The 20966-nt window shown below is 31.3% G+C and overlaps 2 protein-coding genes and 1 long non-coding RNA gene across 8 annotated transcripts in view; 1 reads left to right on the top strand and 2 right to left on the bottom strand.

Moving 5' to 3' along the window:
- The window catches only part of LOC111517384 (estradiol 17-beta-dehydrogenase 11), a 137910-nt gene that overhangs the window by 71186 nt on the left and 45758 nt on the right, over nt 1-20966 (bottom strand). The gene's annotated exons all lie outside the window — the stretch shown is intronic.
- LOC141484682 (uncharacterized) lies at nt 116-10512 on the top strand. Of its 5 annotated transcripts, XM_074179863.1 has the most exons (9): nt 263-2041; nt 2185-2601; nt 4113-4349; nt 5034-6527; nt 7722-7820; nt 8257-8340; nt 8743-8823; nt 8898-9125; nt 9190-10512. In XM_074179863.1, exons 1-9 carry the CDS (start codon nt 1825-1827, stop codon nt 9378-9380), a joined length of 3048 nt encoding a protein of 1015 aa, XP_074035964.1. In that variant the 5' UTR covers nt 263-1824; the 3' UTR covers nt 9381-10512. The 5 variants fall into 5 exon arrangements, 3 of the variants coding, with proteins under 3 accessions (XP_074035965.1, XP_074035964.1, XP_074035966.1); XR_012466738.1 differs by lacking the exon at nt 9190-10512 and having other exon boundaries at nt 153-2041; nt 8257-8355; nt 8898-8954; XM_074179864.1 differs by lacking the exon at nt 7722-7820 and having other exon boundaries at nt 228-2041.
- LOC141484683 (uncharacterized) lies at nt 10881-13954 on the bottom strand. Its single transcript, XR_012466740.1, has 2 exons — nt 12631-13954; nt 10881-11306 (listed from the first exon to the last, which is right to left on the bottom strand). It is a non-coding gene; the product is annotated as an uncharacterized lncRNA (long non-coding RNA).

Below are 20966 nucleotides of genomic sequence, written 5' to 3'. Positions count from 1 at the left end.
GGTCAAAATCTGAAAGACGATTTTGTTTAAGTTGAATTGTTTTGTGAATAGCTCGACCTTTATAAACATAATATGACATTACGATATAATGAGGTTGATTAGTAATAGCATTGTTTAAAGAGAAATAAGACAGTCTACCTTATGGGAACTCGGTTGGATGCAAATGGGAACGACATGTAGATGGCACCACTCCTTGAGGCCCCAAGTCATGTCGGTTCTTATTTCTTAAAGGTATGAATTTGCTTATTTCATATTGTTCGGACCATCTTTCTTAGCAGCGTTGCGAAATGTTCATTTAAATCTCTAAAAACTAGATGGACTGTTGTTTATTATGTTCACTTGCAATGGAAGTATCAGATTACTTTTCTCATTTCCAGTATCATTAGCTGATCTGAGCCCAAAATCTTTGCGTAATAAATTTATTTGTAGCAGACATTTTGATAAGGAATATCTGAATTTGAAAAGGTTGCCACCTATAGCAAAACCAAATAAATACACAATAGAGGATAATACTAATGAAAATATACTAGTCAATCAACAAGATTGCAGTATTCATCATGTTGAGAAGACATATTCAGTTAGTCCATCAACCAATAGCTCTCCTACTCAGGTCCTGGAGTATAGTGAGTGATTGTTCAACCGATAATGATAATTCGTTTATACAACAAATAACACAACTTCTTACGTCACCCAGGATAAATAGAAAAAGAAGAAGTTTGAAGGAACAAAATGAGTATTTACAGATACAACTCAACAACGCCAGAAAGAAAATTAATAACCTACAAACTCAAATCCATAAGATAAAAAAGAAAGTAATGAAAATTGAGCTACAAGCCAAAAATAAGTTTGGGGAACTTAGACTCCTCGGAGACTTTTCAAGAGCATTGGTTTATATGCAAATGAGACATAGGAAAAAAAGTGCCTGGTTACCACTTGAAAAAAAAATTGCTTTATCACTTTTTTATAAGGGTTCATCTGTTTATGAATATTTGCGAAGAAAGGGGGTGATTTTGCTGGCAGTTTCAACAATTAAGAATTGGATAAAGCATTTTACTTGCAGTCCTGGCTTCAACAATACAATTTTTAGAAATTTGTCATTGAAAAGTGAAACAATGCTACCGCATGAAAAGAAATGTATAGTTTTATTTGATGAGATGGCTTTAAAAAAAACTGTTGAATATAATAGAAAATTAGATATTATTGAAGGTTTTGAAGATCTTGGCCCCTTGGGGAAAAGGCCTGTTCCAGCAAGCCAGGTTCTTGTGTTAATGATTCGAGGTATTTATGACAGATGGAAAATTCCAGTATCATATTTTGTTTCTCAAGATGGTGTTCCTTCAGATTCTTTAGAATACTTAATAATCACATGTATTCAAAAACTATTGAATTCTGGTTTGAAACCTATAGGCATAGTCTGTGACCTCTCAAGAACCAATCAAAAACTGTTCAAGCATCTGGGGGTCACCAAAACTAAGCTATATTTTCATATAGACAGTCAAAATTTCTATAATCATCTTTAATTAACTTTAGATTCTCATAATGAAGAAAGTAATAATTTTTATATTTCTTTGATTTTTTATTCAAAAACTAGTGATTTTTGGTGGTATTTGTTGCACTAAAAAGATCTTACATCTGAACAATATTTTTGAAATTACCGCCGCGGTCTTAAACAGTGTTACATTTTGACAATTCCGGGTGATACAGCTGACACAGGACCTTGAGAACACTTATTAATACGTTCTACGTTCTCCTATATGGGTGTTATAATTATAATGGTGTGACTGTTAGTTTTACTTTTGTAATAGCTGTAATTCAATCATAAAGATGGTGAAAAATAATATTTTAGTTCGGTTTCTTGAAGATGGGGTATTTTTTGTTTGTGAAAATAATAAGAAACATCACAAACTATTTCAAGGCCAGCATCAAGTAAGATGGTCTGACAACCATTTTTATCATGCTGAAATTTTAGCAGTGGGTACCAAACACGACCTTCTTCTTATTCGAAATTCTCTTGAGAAGAATGTACCATTTGTCCTCGTCAGTAAGTATAATTCTTTATAGTTTGTTCTTCACTTTAATAGTATGTGTCATAGAACTTTCAATTGTTTCTCAAAAATTTTATTCAATCATTACTTTTAACTAATATCATGCAATTACTCAGCAAAGCATAATTTTGCTTTACAGATAAATCAAATTTCGAAGAAATCACCAATGGAAAGAAATGTGAATTTTTCCACCCTGTTTTTGTAGACTCTGCTTCAAATAATGAAATGATTTCATCTATAATTGATTTGCCTACTGAACCAAAACATAATGAATTAGTCAATACTACCTGCATTTTGGAGGAAACTAAGATGCCTGAGAAAACTAATCCCAATAACGGCCTTACAAATACTGTGATGACTCTCTTAGATAATGAATTTGAGTCTGAAGATGAATTGTGTGGTGGACAAAATATTGACAATTTGGATATTCGAACTGAAAAGGTATTTTCAGATAAGTTTGAATCAGAAGAGTATTTTGTATGTTCTCTATGTGGATTATTAGTTCATAATTTGAATCGTCATATTGAAGAGGAGCATGGAAGAACCAAAGGAAATGGTAAACATATTTTTAGGAAATTTATTTGTTGAGGAAAAATGACATTAGGTGATGAAAATTAACTACATTTAAAGTTATTGAATTATAATTGACATTATTCATCTTGAAATAAGTTTTCACATTTCAAAATTTTTTACAGAATTTACATGAACAAAAATCTGGAAATTACCATATAAAGTGCATCTATAAAGTTACACATATATGATTCAATCAGAATACTGACTGGATAATTATTCAACGGGTATTCTAAACTCCTTACTGAAATTCTAACAATTACATATGATACTCAAAATCCATATTATGTGAGTTGATTCTTAGAATTCAGCTCTTTCATTAATAATTTTACCTTATCAAAAATTATATTATTATAAGTTTAGATGTCAAATCTCTTTTTAAAACCCTTCCTTTAGACTTAGTTAAAGCAAGTATAAAAAAGAAATGGAATATAATTTCGCCTAACTGTCTTTTCGAGGAACAAACTTTAATGTACACCATGGATTTTATTTTTGACACAATATATTTGGTATTTGATGGAAAGTATTATAAACAAATTTTTGGTGCATCAATGGGCTCAAATATATCTCTTAATATATCTAGTTATGTTCTTGAAGATCTATTAGATGACTGTCCAGAAAATTAATTTTGAAATACTTTTTATAAAACGTTATGTTGATGATCTCATTCTATATGTTCCTGATTCAAAAGTAGATGAGGTTCTTTATATATTCAATAATTATAAAGAAAACCTACAGTTCACAGTAGAAAGAGAAATCAACAGGTCAATGCCTTTTTAGATATAAAACTGATCAGAACCAAAGAAAACAAAATTATTACAAAATGGCACAGAAAACTCATTTATAGCAATAGACTTCTCAATTATTTTTGATATCATAAAACTAAAATTAATTTAGTAAAAAAAAATAAAAAAATTGTAATTGAAAATTTTTTCCATTCTACATTTAGAATGGAATTAACTTAAAATTATATAAATTCAAAACTCCTATCCAAATTCTTTAGTAAACATAATTTTATTTAGTACTCGAACAGTTCATAATTTTTCCCCTACCACTACGTTTTCAAACATTGAAAATCCCATTTTCTTTAAAGTGTTACCACATTTTAATGAATTAACCCCCTAAAAACATTCATAAATGTTTTTAGAAATAAAAATACAAAAATCACTAGAACAAATTACTATAAAGACAATCTCAGACCTCTATTCAATATTAAAAACACTTATACCCACACAAATGAAATCTGCTATTGTGTATCAAATACAATGTATGGATTGCCAAGAAAAGGGTATTGGGCTATACAGAAAATACATTTTTTACTTTTAATTACTTATTTAAATATATTTGTTTTTTAAATTTTATTTAAACAGGAACAAACTTGTGACATGGAACAAATAAAATGAAATGAACTCTATAGTTGGAATCTTTATTAAAAAAATTTAATTCAGAAAGATTGAACTATTTTTGTTGCAATATTCAAAGATTTTTTTGTTTCAGCGAATAACCTCCAGCCGAATAAACCTTTTTACAATATACATAATATTAGCAACGAAATATATACCAGAGAAAATGACTCGAATATAAACAAAGTAATGTCCATTGAGACATGTGTAGGAAATTCTAAAAAATATTTTTGCATATACTGCAAAAAATTATTTTCTAAAATAGCCGTTCATCTTGTGAAAATGCACAGTCAGGAGAATGATGTTCAAAAATTTTCTATTTTACCCAAAGGTTGGTTATTTGTGGTGATGACATGCTTCAATACTTTTTTTGCTATGATGGTTTTTATTAAATCTGAAGGTGGATATTTTCAAATTTTCTTTATATTTTTTATAGAATGGCAAATAACTTGTCAATGACATTAATTTTGAACATCCAATTCAAAGATACTATATATTTATCTCACAAATATTTATATTTAAGTGCAAAACTCAGGATTTCTAGTAATCTCAATCAATCAGGTCTATTTCGATATAGGAAGTTTTCAACTTTTCATTGAATTCATTGTTTATTTGGAAATTCACATTTAACTAATTTTCATATATTTTATTAAAATATGTATAGCTTTTTTTTGGGAAAGAAAGTTTTTGGCTTTCTACTACTCCATCTGATACAAAAAAAATGGATGAGAGAATCTTCCATGTATAGAGTTACTTATTTTCAAATTGATTAATCCTTCCTTTCTTTGGAAGATTCTCTCATCCATTTTTTTTTTGTATCAGATGGAGTAGTAGAAAGCCAAAAACTTTCTTTCCCAAAAAATTAATCACTCCTAAAAATATAACCCTTTCAAATCATGTATAGCTTTATTATTAACGTTTTATGAAATTTTGATTTGACTTAACGTAAGAATTCAACCATTCAAATAATTAAGGAACACTTGGGAACCACCCTTCATTTTATCTTTTCTTGTAGGCTGCAGCGAAAGAAAACATCTAATTGACATTATAAGAAAAAGAGGTTGCTTTGAATACAATAATAATGAAGCTTACAATAATGGGAATTTGATAGTGGCAAGAAGATCAAAACACTTGAAAGAGAGAAATGAGTATAAATTGTGTCCTCATTGCAAAGGTTTTTTCTCCAAATTTACAATAAGAAAACATTATCCTAAATGTATTCCTAAATACATCAAAGGAGATCGATCCATAAATATTATGGGCAAAATTCTTAATGATGACATTCACAGTGCAGCCTCTCCTATGCTAAGAAAAATTTTTGTGACTTTGAGGGAAGATGAAGTGAAAAGAGTTATTAGATATGACAATTTAGTGATTACCTTTGGTAATATGTTATGTGAAAAGTACCGTTTACAACATCTTCATAAAATGATTAGAGCAAAATTAAGACTAGTTGGACGGTTTTTATTAGAAATTAAAAAGAATGATAAAGAGATTGATAACTATTCAAGTGTATTTGCACCGGAAAAAATAGATAATATTTTAATTGCAGTGAACAAGATAGGCGTTTTGGATAATAATGCCAAAAAATACAAATCTCCCGCAACAGCTTCAGCTCTAGGTACAATATTGAAAAAATGTGCTAAATTACTAATATCCTTATGTATTAAAAAAAGAGATAATGAGAAAAAAGTGTTGGTTGAGGATTTCCTAAAAGTTTTCGAAGAGGACTTTCCAACATTTATCAGCAAGACAGTTATGGAAACACAATTACAAAATAAAAGGAAAAAAAATATAGTTTTACCTTCTACATCAGATATAAAATTACTAAACAATTATGTTGAAGAAAGCAGATACAAATATTTTAAAGAATTACAAGTAAACTTCAAGTTTCACATTTGGAAGGAACTGGCATCCTTTACTTTAATATCTATTCAAATATTCAACAGGAGGAGAGCAGGAGAAGTTGAACGTATAACTATCGAAGATTTTGAAAATTTTCAGTCAATTGACGACAAAGAAAATTACGATGTCTTAGATTTAAATGAAGAGAGCTGCGCAAAAAACAGCAAGAAATATGTTAGATTTTTAATCAGAGGAAAAAAGGCCAGGGGAGTACCTGTACTATTATCAAAACAAATGTTACGATCTGTCCAGTTAATTTTGAAATATCGTTCTGAGGCTGGAGTACCTGAAGAAAATCCATTTGTATTTGGCATACCAGGAAACTCTACAACATTCACCTACTTGAGTGCTTGTGATTTGATGAGAAGATTTGCTAGCGAGTGTAAATCTTCCAGACCTGAACTTTTGAGAGGAACTCAATTACGTAAACATCTTGCTACACAGTCTGCTTTATTAGATTTAAATGAGAATGAAGTCAATGATTTAGCTAATTTTATGGGTCATGCCGACAAGATACATAGAGAACACTACCGAATACCTGTAGTTACTAGAGAAATTGGACGAGTATCTAAATTATTAGAAATTGGAGTTGGGCAACGCACAAGTAAGTCTATTCTACCAAGTAGTTAATTTCTTTTGCTTTTGTAAATATTTTGATTGAAAGGTTTTTCCAGCAAATCCTGAGACATCGATTTGGCTTTAAGAAGGGGCTTTGGTTAACTATTCAGGGTGTCACCCTAAATGGAATGGACAACCCTTCAAGATTCTTAAATGGCAATGGGGGTTAAATGGCACATTAGTTTAAAGTAATGTTATATCTCTAGACAAACTAAACTATTTTGTCTGCCTTAGGACAGAGTGAGTTTGAACATTGCATCCATGACCCTGCCTGGTACCACTGATGAGATCGATGGCTGGTCGAAACAGCGCTGTCTGGTATTGGATCATGAATGCAATGTTTTTGGACTCTAGTATCTTCTAGGTGCCCTTGCAGTGCAAGCTACAGAGAAAGGCTGAAAGCGAATCTTATAAGCCGGTCAACATCGAAGCTTGGCTTTGCAAGAGACTGCCGTCGGGAATCTCGTTTATCTTTGATATTCAAGGATTGAGTTTTTGTTGATCCCTTCATAAGGGGAGTGGTACATCACCGTCACATACATTATTTTTGTTTTGAGTTGAAATTAAGGTAAAACACCTGTTGAGGTATTCGAGAAATGAATTTAAAAAAATTATAAATCATTGGGAGAATTCAACTGGAATAACTGAGTGAAATAATGATATTTTGCCAGTTAGTTTTCTGATTTTACACTAAATAGCATTGTCTCTGTATTAAAAGCAATGAAATGTCTAGAATTACCGTAAAACTTTTTATCAAAAAATATCCAGGTGAGAATCTGTGATCGCTGCATTATAACATTACCAGATATAACACCACTTAACTTTTTATAAACCATTTATAAAGCACATAATGACTTCTTTAGATGATCTTCAACATGTAATAGTAGTAGCATGTGGTGAAATCTCGGTGAAACACCTTTACTTAAATCTTCTAACAGGTTTTTACAATAATATCAACACATAACACAAAATTTAGTTTGTAAAGAGATTTCAAATAACATGAAAATGTGCCATTTAAAATTCTTGAAGGGCTACGGATATTTAAATTTATAACCGAAAGATGTCCCCCTTGAAAACAACATCGATTTCTTTTGAGAGTTGTCAGAAATACCTCGTTCATTGTAGGAATTTTTCAAATGGGCCACCCCATATATCACGTATTGATATGAAATTCATTTAGGTACTTTGAACAATTCTGAAACGAGCAACTCAGATGTTGGAGAATCTCTAGAAACTGATGAAAGTCAAATTAATTCTACAATCTCGGAGAGACTTACAAGTACGTAATATCATAAAACTAATTTCAAAAATCCAGTAAGTAAAGAATTTGTCACGCAAATTATTGATATTATTCTTTTAATTAGTTGAATTATAATTATCAAAAGAAGATAAATATCTGATTGACCTTGTTCTGCATAACCATAACTATATATGCAGAAGTTTTTTAAGTTTAAAGTAGAATTAAAAGATATGGATATTATTAATGAATAATTCTCTTTCGTGGAATAGTTAACAACTATTCAGCTTTGTTTCTGGATCTCACTTGATGAACTACTGCAGATTAAATTGATTGATTTTTCATACATTTCAACTAAAATGTTTTCAGTATGTTTCGTTAACCAAGCTAGCATCACCAGAAGATGAAAAAGTATTTTAGTTCTGGTGTATGGAAACTTTATTTAATACAATTTAGGTATCAATATATTGATTTTCAGATAAGTCTGAAGAACATGTGACATGTTCATTCCAAAATTCCCCAAATGAAGATGATGGATTTACTTGGAAAGACCGCGGACATGGTAAGATACTAATTTGTGAGTTCAATATATTTTTTTTTAATATCTGAGTATAGAGTTATTTCTTTGCTATGACTATTTCATTTTTTGTGAACATTTGCTTATCAGGAATATAAAAATATATCTGTAATTAAGTAAGCTTTAGTCCCTTTAAGTGAAGTATTATATTTTAGTAAACTGAAAAATTAATATCTCAAAGAAAGCACAGTATCTGGAAATTTTATATGAGTTGGTTTAGTTGAAAATTTTATTTAATTTTAATGATTTTAGAAAATTAATAAATATATCGTAGTCTGTTTGATATGTATACAAATACAAAATACCTATACTATATGTTTTTTCCTCAATATCAATCAGACAATATCACTAGCAAAATAAATTTTGTATCATATACTATGTTTTTAGAAAAATGTGAGGAAAATGCAGAGATATCTCAAGATTTCTGGACAGATGATGGCTATACTTTATATGGTCGAGAACATTGTGGTAAGATATCAAATTTGCGAGCTTTTTTTTCATTTACAAGTAATTAAACACATTATTATTATTATACATTTCAGTTTCACCTCTGGGAAATATAAAACGACGGTCATGGAGTACACCTGAAATAAGGTGTGCGAAAAAAATATTTTCAGAACATATTGATTTAGGTGAGTCACCAAGTTTGCCAGAATGTGTGAAAGCAATTAAAGGAAATTTAGAATTGAACACTAGAACTCCAAACCAACTCAAAGCTTGGATCGTGAATCAAATTAACAAGAATCGGCGCCGACTAACCAAAAGTAGAGGTGAATATTTTTCATTTTTATTCAATATAACATTATTACTTGAATTATTGTCTTTATTTTTCAGTTTATTGGAGTGACGAGGAGAAAACAATTATGTTCAATGAATTCAAAAAAAATTTAGAAGACAGGATTTTACCTGGCCTAAAATACTGTGCAGATATAAGGGCTAAATACAAAATTTTGGAAAAGAGAAATCCCTATTCCATGAAGGCATGGGTTCATAACACTTTGAAAAAAAACAGAAAGAAAAATTAATGTTTATTTTATTCATTCTTATCTTCCAATTAAGACTTTTGATAATGTTTAGATTTTTGAGATGCTTGTGATAATCCTAAGTTGGAAGTTTTCCAAGAATAGAAAGAAAAATAGTTAGATATATTTATGTGAATATGTTTCATTTATTTATAACTTCCAATTGAGAGTTCTGCATATGAGTGATAATCTCAAGTTTGAAACTATTCAAGAACAAAACTAAAAATGAAGATATATATATGAATAAGAATTTCTTTTATACAATGGTACAATAACTAAAGAATGGCTGAGACCAATACAGGAGTATAGAAGATTAACATATCCCATATAGTTTTAAATAATAAATTTAGTGTTGGAGCTTCTTCTAGTGGGTGCAAAACAAGTTTTTTCATAATCTGTATCGTAAACGCAGCTATTAGAATTTCCAAACTAGAAATTTCTGCAATGTATGGGGGCGGCTACAGTTCTATTTGTTTATATCAAAAAAACATTTTTTCAACGATAAATAAGGGATTGAAAATATTTTTTGATTTGCCTCTAACAATATTTGAATTTTTGGACTTTTGCGAGGAATTTGCGCTATTGAGAAACCAAAAATATTTCCTCAACAAAAAGTTACACATAAAACATTGTGCGTCTCAAGATAAACAAATAGCCATAACTCAGCAGCATAAAAACCAATGATGAGAGCTTTCTTGCGAAGGTAAAAAATTTCAATAAATGTGAATTTTGCAAATAATAATATACAAAAAGGGTCATTTTTGAGAGATTTTGGACGTTTTTACAATAACAAATGATCAAAAAAATCATGTGATAGCTCAAATTAAAGGTTTTTCAATTTTCTGTAACATTTATGAATTATTATTTTGTCCAAAATGCATAGCTTGACTTGTACTCGCACGAAATTTATCATTTAGCACTATGTGGTATGTTACAAATTATCCTCTATATCCCTGTATTGGTCTCATACAATTCTTAAATATTGTAAAAACGTCTATAGTTTTCCTCTATTCTTGGTTTATATTATAACTTTCACTTGAGAGTTCTGCAAAAGTTTAATTTCTTGAAGTGACATGTATGATAATTTTAAGTTTGAAATTTTTTCTTGATAGTAATAAATTTTTGGTAAAGTTTATTGGTTATTTTTATTGACATTCATAAATAATGAAAACCAATGATGTCATATATATATATATATAGATTGATAATCATGTTTCGTTTGCCAGTGACGCTTCATAAAGGTGGCATCGAATAATTTTAAAATTTACTGATCTAATTGTTATCAAATAATTGGTTATTGTAAGATTTATCAGAAAACAGGTTCGCAGTTTTTGTGAGAATTCATGTTGTACACCTGTAATCAATTTTTTTTAGGTTCAATATTCACAATGAAAATGAAACCCCTTTTTAACGGGATCGCCTCTGTCAGTTTACTTTGAAAGTCACCATTGAGAGGAAACGAGAGAGATGAATTATTTATATATTGGTTACCATAGAAACCTATTTTTGGGAGAGAGAAATCATTTATTAGTCTTCAGCTATTATTGTTACAATTCAAACTATTTGATAATTTATGGAATTAACATTAACGTTACCTATACAAACATAATAATAAGGAAAAAAACAACGCAATAGATCCAGGGTGTCCTTCTTTAGCTGGCGCTTTTCAGCTGCAGGGAAAACCCTGGCACCGACTTCACGGATCGAGTCATCGCGTCGAGAATAAAATTAAATATATGGCGAGTCAGCGGTACCGCACTCCTGTAACTGCATTATCGAAGCTTCTCTCACCACGGCATCATTGAATCTGAACCAGTTACAACCACCTAAAGCCAATGTATAATACTGTCCGGAATCAGAGGACTTCTATGTCAATGGTCTTCATAACTTAACTTGAACGAAATAGTCATTTAATTATTTCTCATTACTCTGAAACAAATTCCTAATGTGTAGTAAGATGGGAATGTTGAGTTTATTCATATGACTTATTGCTGATGAAAATCAAAAACATTGGGGTTATTTTTTATTTTTGTCCTGAAACATGACTATTCAAATTAACGCATTTTTGATCACATGACACTGAAAACGCTAAATAATTTTTTTTATAAATTTTGAAGCGTTTCATAGTAGGTACATTATTTAGAATTTTGAAATAACTTCCTTCAACAAATAAAATTGAATTTAACGTTTGTGTATAATTATTTAGGTATGTTCGGTTTTAAAAATCTGGAACCGAGCGAGCAGATGCAGATTTGATAACACGTGATCACAGAGTCAACGGAGCGAAATATATTTAACAAACGCTAGAGGAATGCCAAGTTGACATTTGTGTAATTATTTCATTTGTCTTTGCAAAACATCTAACCAAATAATTTTTACATATTTTCGGTGTAAATTTTTCTACAACATAATTGATATAATTTTCTTTTAAAAAAATACATATAAACTATCAATGAAGTCAATTTTGATACATAATTCTAAAATTCAAAATAATAAGCCAATGACAAATGACAACCAAAAATCTGTTTGATGTTTGATCTCAACGTTGATCTTGGAACTAACTGATTACATTTCTTACCTCGATCTTCATATTATCGAACACAGAGCAGATTTAACGGAGACAACAGATCTGAATTTCCCCACGATTCCCGAGCGTAGTGAGATAATCGAGCGTTCAGATAGGTATGTATTAAGCGAACACGCCTAATAGAGTTATTGCACATCATCAGCGTTGTTCCTGGGTTGAAATTTATTGTACTAGAAATGAACTCGCTTTTGTGATGTCAGTTAAGCCAATGACGTCATATAAAACTGGACGTTGAGAAGCGGGTAAATTCAAATTACCTAAATTTGAATAAAAAAAGTCAATCTTTTAAAATTTATTTGGAACATTAGATAAAAATAGATATAAAATCAAAAACTGTTCATTGAATATAAAGGATAACATCTTCACTCAAAACGTCAGTTTTTGCTATTTTAGAGTTATTGTATCTCAGCAAATCAATGTTTGGTTCAAAGTTGTAACACAAATTTGAATAATTCTGTTTTAGTAATTCTTTAGATTGCAATAAAGATAATACTATCTTTAATGCAAGTAATTTGACCTTTAGTACTTTTAGTTTTACCTTCAGTACTTACCTAACAATATATTCAACTTGAGACTATTGGGAAGAGTCAGCTTTTGAAATGTTGATAATATATCTAACAAAAATGTATGTTCTCAAGGAAAAGTCGTCTAAATTCTACAACTTACCTACTTTTCCATTTCTATTTAAAAATAAAAAACATTTCACTCTGATTCTGATCCAAACATTCAAATTTCCAAAAACAAACTGACACACAAATATCAAAATCAAGTAAGTCATATGTCATTACTGTCATATCTCATGTCATTAGTTGATTGATTAGTTAGTTCTACCGTTCTACCTAGCGATAAAATCGATTCTTCTTATTATTATATTGTTTTAAGTTGCCGTTTTTGGAATTCTTCTTAAATATATACGTGAGGACCAATGAATGGAAAATCATAGAGCAGAGACACAAAATGGAAAATGGTACTAGATTTGCCTCGAATTTTCAATAGTAGTATTAACGTACCAGAAGATAGTGAAAAGTACTAGAAATAGTACGTCATTAGGAATATAGGGTATGCACTATTTTGACATCTAAGCTTGCGCTGAAGACAACAAAATGATTCACCAATCAATCTGTGTTAGATTCATTCATTGGTCCATTTGAAACTTTAGCGGCGTTCCCTCTCTCTAAGGAACGCGAGGAATCATAGTCACGCGTTAAACGTGTACCAAAGACGAATTTAGTGGTATTCAAGTTGGTACTTGAAGAATTAACATGAAAATCATCTAAAATATCGATTGTTTGTTATAATTGAAAAAATATTAAAAAAATATGCTTTAGTAATAGTTATGTTATAATATAATACTGAGAGAAAATGTAGTAATCAATCCGTATGAATTTCCGGTTCGTTGGAAAAAATCTTATTTAAATACGTACGTTATACTGACATTGCCCTAAAAGTATAAGATATACCGCAAATCTTGTTTTCGCACTGCAATAACTCTCTAATAAGAAAAAGTGTTTTCTTTGGTCAACCGTATATAAGTATTTGTTGACCAGAGATATGAAGGTTAATTACGATTTTCCCAGGTACGTTGCCTTTAGGTTATTTTTCTCCAACCTACCTATCAATGTGCGTTCCAAAATTGAAGTAAAATTATCTTGTTATTAGTCTCCTTAGGTAATGATAATGTCTCTTAAATCATTTACATCAATGTAATTTTCGAGTAGGTATAGGTGTTGCAGTTTTATATTTTAGCTTTTTCAATAATATGAAATCACTTTCTTCATAATGCCCCGATACTAAAATGATAATCTAACTCCGTTGGTGAACACCAAAAAACTTTCACTTTTAGAAGATATATTTTAAGTAAAAAATTGTAATAGAATTTCAATTAAGTTTCTAATCATTGTCCTATTATATAAAATTGTTATACCGGTATATATCGTATATACCAGAATAACATTTATACCAGTACATACTAGTTTCTCAAAGACACCGTTTTATATATATATATATATATATATATATATATATATAGAGTATATATATATATATATATATATATATATATATATATATATATATATATATATAGAGAGAGAGAGAGATTTTATCGAGTGTGCATGATATAAATCAAAAATTAAACAATTTGTGGACACAACCAAGTGTAAAGATGGGAAACACTTGTTTGCCGAAATCAGGAAACAACACAAACGCACGGAGTCAACAACAGGAGCCAACCGCACATTTGTGGTTCCAGTTAGAAGACCTAGAATTCCCAGGCTACATCTAACATGACCACGGAGGCAGCTATAGCTACCTGCACCCCGCTGATGAGGCCAATAGCCAGAAACACGTGTCCGCGGTTTGCCCCCCTTTTTTGAGTGTTGTGTCCACAAATTGTTTCATTTTTGATTTATATCATGCACACTCGATAAAATCTCTATTTGTATTTATCCTGGACCCGGATGTCACGCAGGTAGCTATAGCTGCCTCCGTGGTCATGTTAGATGTAGCCTGGGAATTCTAGGTCTTCTAACTGGAACCACAAATGTGCGGTTGGCTCCTGTTGTTGACTCCGTGCGTTTGTGTTGTTTCCTGATTTCGGCAAACAAGTGTTTCCCATCTTTACACTTGGCTGCACCGCGCTGATGAGGCCAATAGCCAGAAACACGTGTCCGCGATTTGCCCCCCTTTTTTGAGTGTTGTGTCCACAAATTGTTTAATTTATATATATATATATATATATATATATATATATATATATATATATATATATATATATATATATATATATATATATATATATATATATATATATATATATATATATATAAATATATAAATATATGAATTATGAGAGTGATTTGATGTTTTCCCAAAAGTTTTTTCCGGGTATTTGAATTTGGATCATTGCCCTTCAGCTCTCATATATATTAACGTCAAAAAATAAAAGTAAGGGAGTTTAATTAATGCTACTTTTCAAAATAGTTTTATTGTGTTCCAAAGGTAAAAAGATGAATTCTAAGTATATTCATGTGTTGTCTGAATGAGTCCTAGTTTTTTTCAACTTCTATAAGAAATCTACCTTTGTATTGTTAGCGGATTCTTCATTTTGGAAATATTCCCAGTTCCCAAGTGAATGTGAACAAGAAAATACCCGATCTTAGACAACAGCAATAGAGCACTGTTTTATACACAATTTGATAAATATTCAAAAACATTTGAAATGAAACGAAAAAGACAATACTGTTATTTCGAGTATATTTTGCGGTCCAATCCTATGGAAAAGCCATCAAGTTCACTCTCAGTAAAATGCTCTTACGAATTCGACCTAGACGATTAGGTTACCTTGTAAAGTTTTCCGACATCAACAGCAAAAATATAAACATATTTCAAAATATTTTGATGCGGTGACGACAGTCGTTTTCACAATAACGGAGTAATAAATAAGCATAATTGGCACTTCTTGGCGCGAATCAATTCGCATTGGGTAAGTGAGAGAGGAAACCAACGAGAATTGAGGACAAGCGTTTGTTGAGCTGTAGTTAGTTGATCGAATAATACTTTCATGAAGGTGAACTCAATAATTGGAATGTTCTGATATATGTATAGATTTCATAATTATATTACTTGATTTTGAAGGTGGTCCGTTTATTTTATCAACTATTTCTTAGAAACAGTTGGCCCTGCAAAAAATTTAATCCAATTCAATAGTGAAGTTGATAAAATTATGAGAATTCCTACATTTTTCAGTATCTCTAACCGTTGATGAGTTATAAACAAAGAACGTTCTTTGCCAAACCTCTCCAGATACCACCATAGATTGTCATTTCACAGAGCGGATCCTCCAAAATGAAATTGCGGAGTATTCAATTTTCATCAATATAGGTCTCCGGTCCATATTGTTTTCAATTTTCACTAGCAAATTCAGTGGAAACCATCAATGATCAAAACCTATTCTTGTGAATAACTTTAATCCTTTGAAAATTAAATTTTATCATATGCCTGCTATTAAAACTCAAGGATGAGTTTTGGAAGTAGCATTGGAGAGTGGCGAGAAAAGAGTTTTGGATATAGAAGGTGATTGTTGTTAAAACATACTGCTTTTCCACATTGGCTTTTGATAAACACAAAATTCACAGAATGTGCAGAATTCAACGTATTCTTATCATTTTAGGATGAGGAAATCTACAATATTTCGTTCACAATAGTGAAGCTGTGATGATTTGGCCCAGTTGCAGAAAATTATAGGGAATCAACCAGCCGCTGACCACCATGCAGTAACCATGTTATTTTTTGTTGGGTTTTCACCTTCGGGAGGTCCCTGGGTGGCTCATCGTTGTCCAATCACTGTGCTGAACGTCTCCTATTGTCGTAGAGGATCCACTTTTCATCTCACGTGACGATCCAATCCAAAAAAAAGAACTATCAGTTGCGTAAAAGCAAAGAGGAACATACCTTGAGCTTTTAACCTTTCCAATACATTTCAAACCATAAAAACCGCATGGGGGTGACTCCCAGCTCTTTCTGTCAAATTGTGAAGTTTGGCAAATGCAGGTCCACTCTTCTACACATACTGCGCAGGCCTTAATCGATCTTCGAGCTGGTTTCCATTATTATTACAGTATTCTGCGAACTCTGAATCTGTCGACTTATCAATGTTTAAGCTGACAATCAATGGTTCAGCATCATCAGTTTCTCATTTGGTACTAATATCATTGTCTTCAAGTTGTGATACTATTTCTTGCTTCACAGTTGATGGTCTTTCTAAACAGTTGATGATATCTCAAAATGAGAATTGATGTCGGCAAATTTTTTGAGTTAATACTGACGATTCTCTTCAGCTGTCGTGATACTGTTATGAGAATTTTGATATCGATCATAAATATGAATTCATGATTGACAAATACTCGATCATTTACAAAAAGCTTGAGGTATTTGAAACTTTTTGTGATAATGAGTAATACCTACCAAATCTCTGATTATCTTCGAGTTCCTTAACTTTGGATCAAATTCACCTTGAAGATATGGACGAATCATTGGTTTGAGTTAAAGAAATATTTGGAGAGATTGTAGGGGATTTTGTCAGCTACGATTGTATAGAAATTCATTTTTGTACGACCAATTGTTTCCGAAATCATTAACTTTCAGTGTAGTGTTACTAGGAGGAAGCCAAACGACGAAGTTAGTCTTTCAAGTCATTGATGTTCCAACCTAAAGAAATTCTTAGAGTGGATCCATAAGGTTGAGTCAAAACTGAGGGGGTATATTCAACCCTCCACCGCAACCCGCAAATGAACCCAGCTTCTTGACGAAGCCGCTTTACAGGCCACTCTTGCCAGGAATCCAGATCGGAGACAATTTGTTAAGTCTTTCTATTGAGGAGAGTCGTTTTTGAAAATTTGCTACTAATTTATACGTTGCTCGGTAGGAGCCAAGAGCTTCCATTGCCGCTTGACTGTTCGAGAATATTTCTTCGACTTGTGTATGAGGTTGGATTCTACCGATCTCTCCGCACACAATTCAAAAGCCTATATTTCCGCTTGAAATACAGTCGCATAGGTCCTTGGGCAGGTTGATATCTCTGTCCTGGGTCTGCAACTGAAAATACTTGCACCAGAGCTTGAAGGTGTTTTTTTTTATCCATCTGTGAACTAACAACTGTCTGCTCTTAATATTTCCTTGCTTACTAGGCATTGAATAACTAGCGTGCGTACTACTCAAAAAAGAAGACTAGCGTGAATTCTTGGGCATTAATTGACTATTTTGTCCTTAGAATGCGACGATATTATTTGTCGTTCGCTTCAAATATGTGGTTGTAATATTTTAGGGAACAATGTCGTTTATCAATAGCACTGTCGTACTACACAAATTGGATATACGAAATGCTGTCAAATCCTAACGTGATGGGTAATCTCTCACAGTAATTTCAGTTATCTTTACTATATTACCTCTGAAGAATTATTTATTGAGTTTTTGTTCATTCGTAGGTTATTCGCATGTGTATAGATTCTCTATTGCTTAGTTCTTGAAGTAAATTGATATGTGAATGAAAATGTCTTTACAGCAGCTAGTTTGTACATTAATCCTAATATAACAGTTGGTACCATGATGAACAATATAGGTACCGAACTAATTGTATGTAAAACTGATTAATCGAGATGTTTTCACATTTGCGGACAAAACGTCTTACCATCTGTCTGTTCGATTTAGGGTGCAATTGTACAAATTGGAGGCAGTTTCTACTATTTTTTTGCTACAATAATTTCATTAATTCATATAGTAATAATCCGTATACAACGTATAATATTCCATTTCAGGAAAAATCTATTATGCCAAATTGATCAAATTGAACCTCCTAGGAAATAATTCTTCCAGCCTAATACTATACATAAAAAATCGATATTTTTCAACATTGCTAACTGATTTCGGCATTCTTCTAATTAACGCCTGAACAGGAAGCATCGGCCAATAAAGAAGAAGAAGAATTCATGGAAAAATTCTAAATATCAACTAACCAGTTGCGTAATGGAATACCTTCGCTTCATGCAAACCAATTCGTTGAACCTGATTTCATCTATGGGTTGAGAATTATTATGTTAATTTTTCATTTTATTACCCAGACACAGATATTTAATGTGATATATGGAAATACCTTAGCCACAAATTATTGATAGAGGTTTGGCATGGATTGCGAAACAATAATTGTTTGGATGTTTCGTCAAAACCATAATTATCAGTGTTGATAATTTATTTTGATAATGCACACCATAAATATATGTTGCGGAATATTTATTAAACTTTTATGTGTTGCAATTAAATTAAAGGGTATTTTTTATAATTTGCAATAATTCAGCAGGAGCTTTGTTTTCATACTCTGTATCTGCGTACAAAAACTAAAAATATTTCTAAACGCCTTTTTCTTGAAATGGTTGAAATCAATAAGTCTTCTGTTTGTATGAATAAGAAAACTGACATTGATAATCTCAGCAATATATACAGTAACTTACTGAAACTACATCAAAAACATGATAATGAAAACTGTATCAATGAATAACTCTTTCTATAAAGTCAAAGATTATGAAATCATCCTACAAAATGAAAAATGGCATTTATGTGAAGCTATGACATTTGTCAAACCCAAAATAATCTTATATATGTTTAACCTGATCCGTCAGTGTATATGTTCAATTTATTGCTTTTAACTCATTTTTACTGTAAGTATGATTTGAAATATATATAAATATACAGGGTGTAACTGAATGAGAGTAAAACATTTAAGGAGGTGATTCCTCATTGAAAAAAAGATAGGATCTTTCATACACATACATACACATTTTATGTACCCCCTTGAATTTGTATAACGATTTTTTTTCACAAGCACTGAAAAAGTTACAATATTGAAATTAACCTGACGTTTTGTACTACCGAAAAGACACTTAGCCAGTAATTTATTTGATATACCCCATGGTTGTAAGGGGTGGAAAACGCAACCCCTAAAATTTATTTCCAATGCAACTTTTTGTTTACCATTTAAAAATGTATTTCCGATAGCCGAAATAAACTAGTTCGCAGCAAAAAATTATTTTACGAACAACTACAGAGATACATCGTCATAAATGCGAACTGGATTTATTGTTATTTTGTAGTTAGTACCTGCATTAAACGATTGATTAAACGATTGATTAAAACGATTTCACAAAACTAATTTATTAAAAACATAACACACAACATGTAGAAATCATAGTAAATGTTCAATATATCTGCACGCATCGATGATACGGTTTCTTAAGTCCTCTACATCGCGAAGAGGAGTACGATAAACCAAATGCTGTAAATGGCCCCAAATAGAGAAATCGTGAGGATTGAGATCCGAGGATCGAGCGGGCCAGTTCTTTGGTCCTCCTCGACCTATCCACTGATTTGCATAAGTTTCAGTTAAATGCTGACGTGCTACCTGACTAAAATGGGCGGGATCCCCATCATGCATGAAAAACATATCCCAGTATTGCTGGAGTAAGTTCCCAAAGGAACTTACTCCAGCAATACTGGATGCACTTCTCTTAAAAATTTAACGTATGCCTCACCATTCAATCGAGGAGATAGAAAATGAGGCCCAATTAAATTATCCCCAATAACTTCGAGCCACACGTTAAGAAAAAACTGTTCTTGATGGTTAGTTTCGACAATAGCGTGAGGGTTTTCATCAGCTCATATGTGGTGCTTGTGAAAAAAATTGTTATTCAAATTTTATGTACCCCCTTTAAGGGGCTGTATCTTAACAAGGGATGCTCCAATAAAATTTCTTTATATGAAAGCTCCTATCTTTTTTTCGATGAGGAATCACCTCCTTAAATGTTTTACACTTATTTAGTTACACCCTGTATATAATTTATATATAAAACTTATCCGTATTGATCTAGGTCAAACACATAATTTCAGTTAGCCTTCATCGAAAATTGAGTTGTCATTTGATTCATGATTTCAAACAGTGTAATTTACGATCCAAGCCAATGTCGCAAACATATAATTTGAAAGATATTGTTCAATAAAAAAAATGTGTTCGTATTCTGCAAATATCTCAAATGTTGATATTCGAAATTTAAAAAAAAACAGAAAAATTCTAAGAAAGCTCCCACCCTTTCGAAACTTCAGCACCAACATTTATAATTTTAGTTGTGCGGTGAAAACTGGGTGGATCGCTCACTCGATTCGATGACTTAAAAAAAACTAATAAATATGAATATCGGAAATGAAAAAAATTAGTTACTTGCTGAATAGATGAATGAAAAGTGATTAGCTGTGGAACAATCTTCTTCTCAGTAGAGAATCATCGACGTGTTTCGCTACTCTGTAACAGAACTCGTCTTCAGTGAAGTTGATACCGTAGATATTGTTTTATTATCATGAATAATGTTAATAATTTCCAAAATGTAATGGATCAGTCTATAAATAAACTATTCCAAGTTGAAGTTACATAAAAACCTTAATTATACTTGAAATTGAAG

The sequence above is a fragment of the Leptinotarsa decemlineata genome, unplaced genomic scaffold, assembly GCF_025532065.1.
Source record: "Leptinotarsa decemlineata unplaced genomic scaffold, Ldec_3_MD MMD2_tig00026282_RagTag_RagTag, whole genome shotgun sequence".
Lineage (NCBI taxonomy): Eukaryota > Metazoa > Arthropoda > Insecta > Coleoptera > Chrysomelidae > Leptinotarsa > Leptinotarsa decemlineata.
This window is presented reverse-complemented; position numbering and strand designations above follow the sequence as displayed.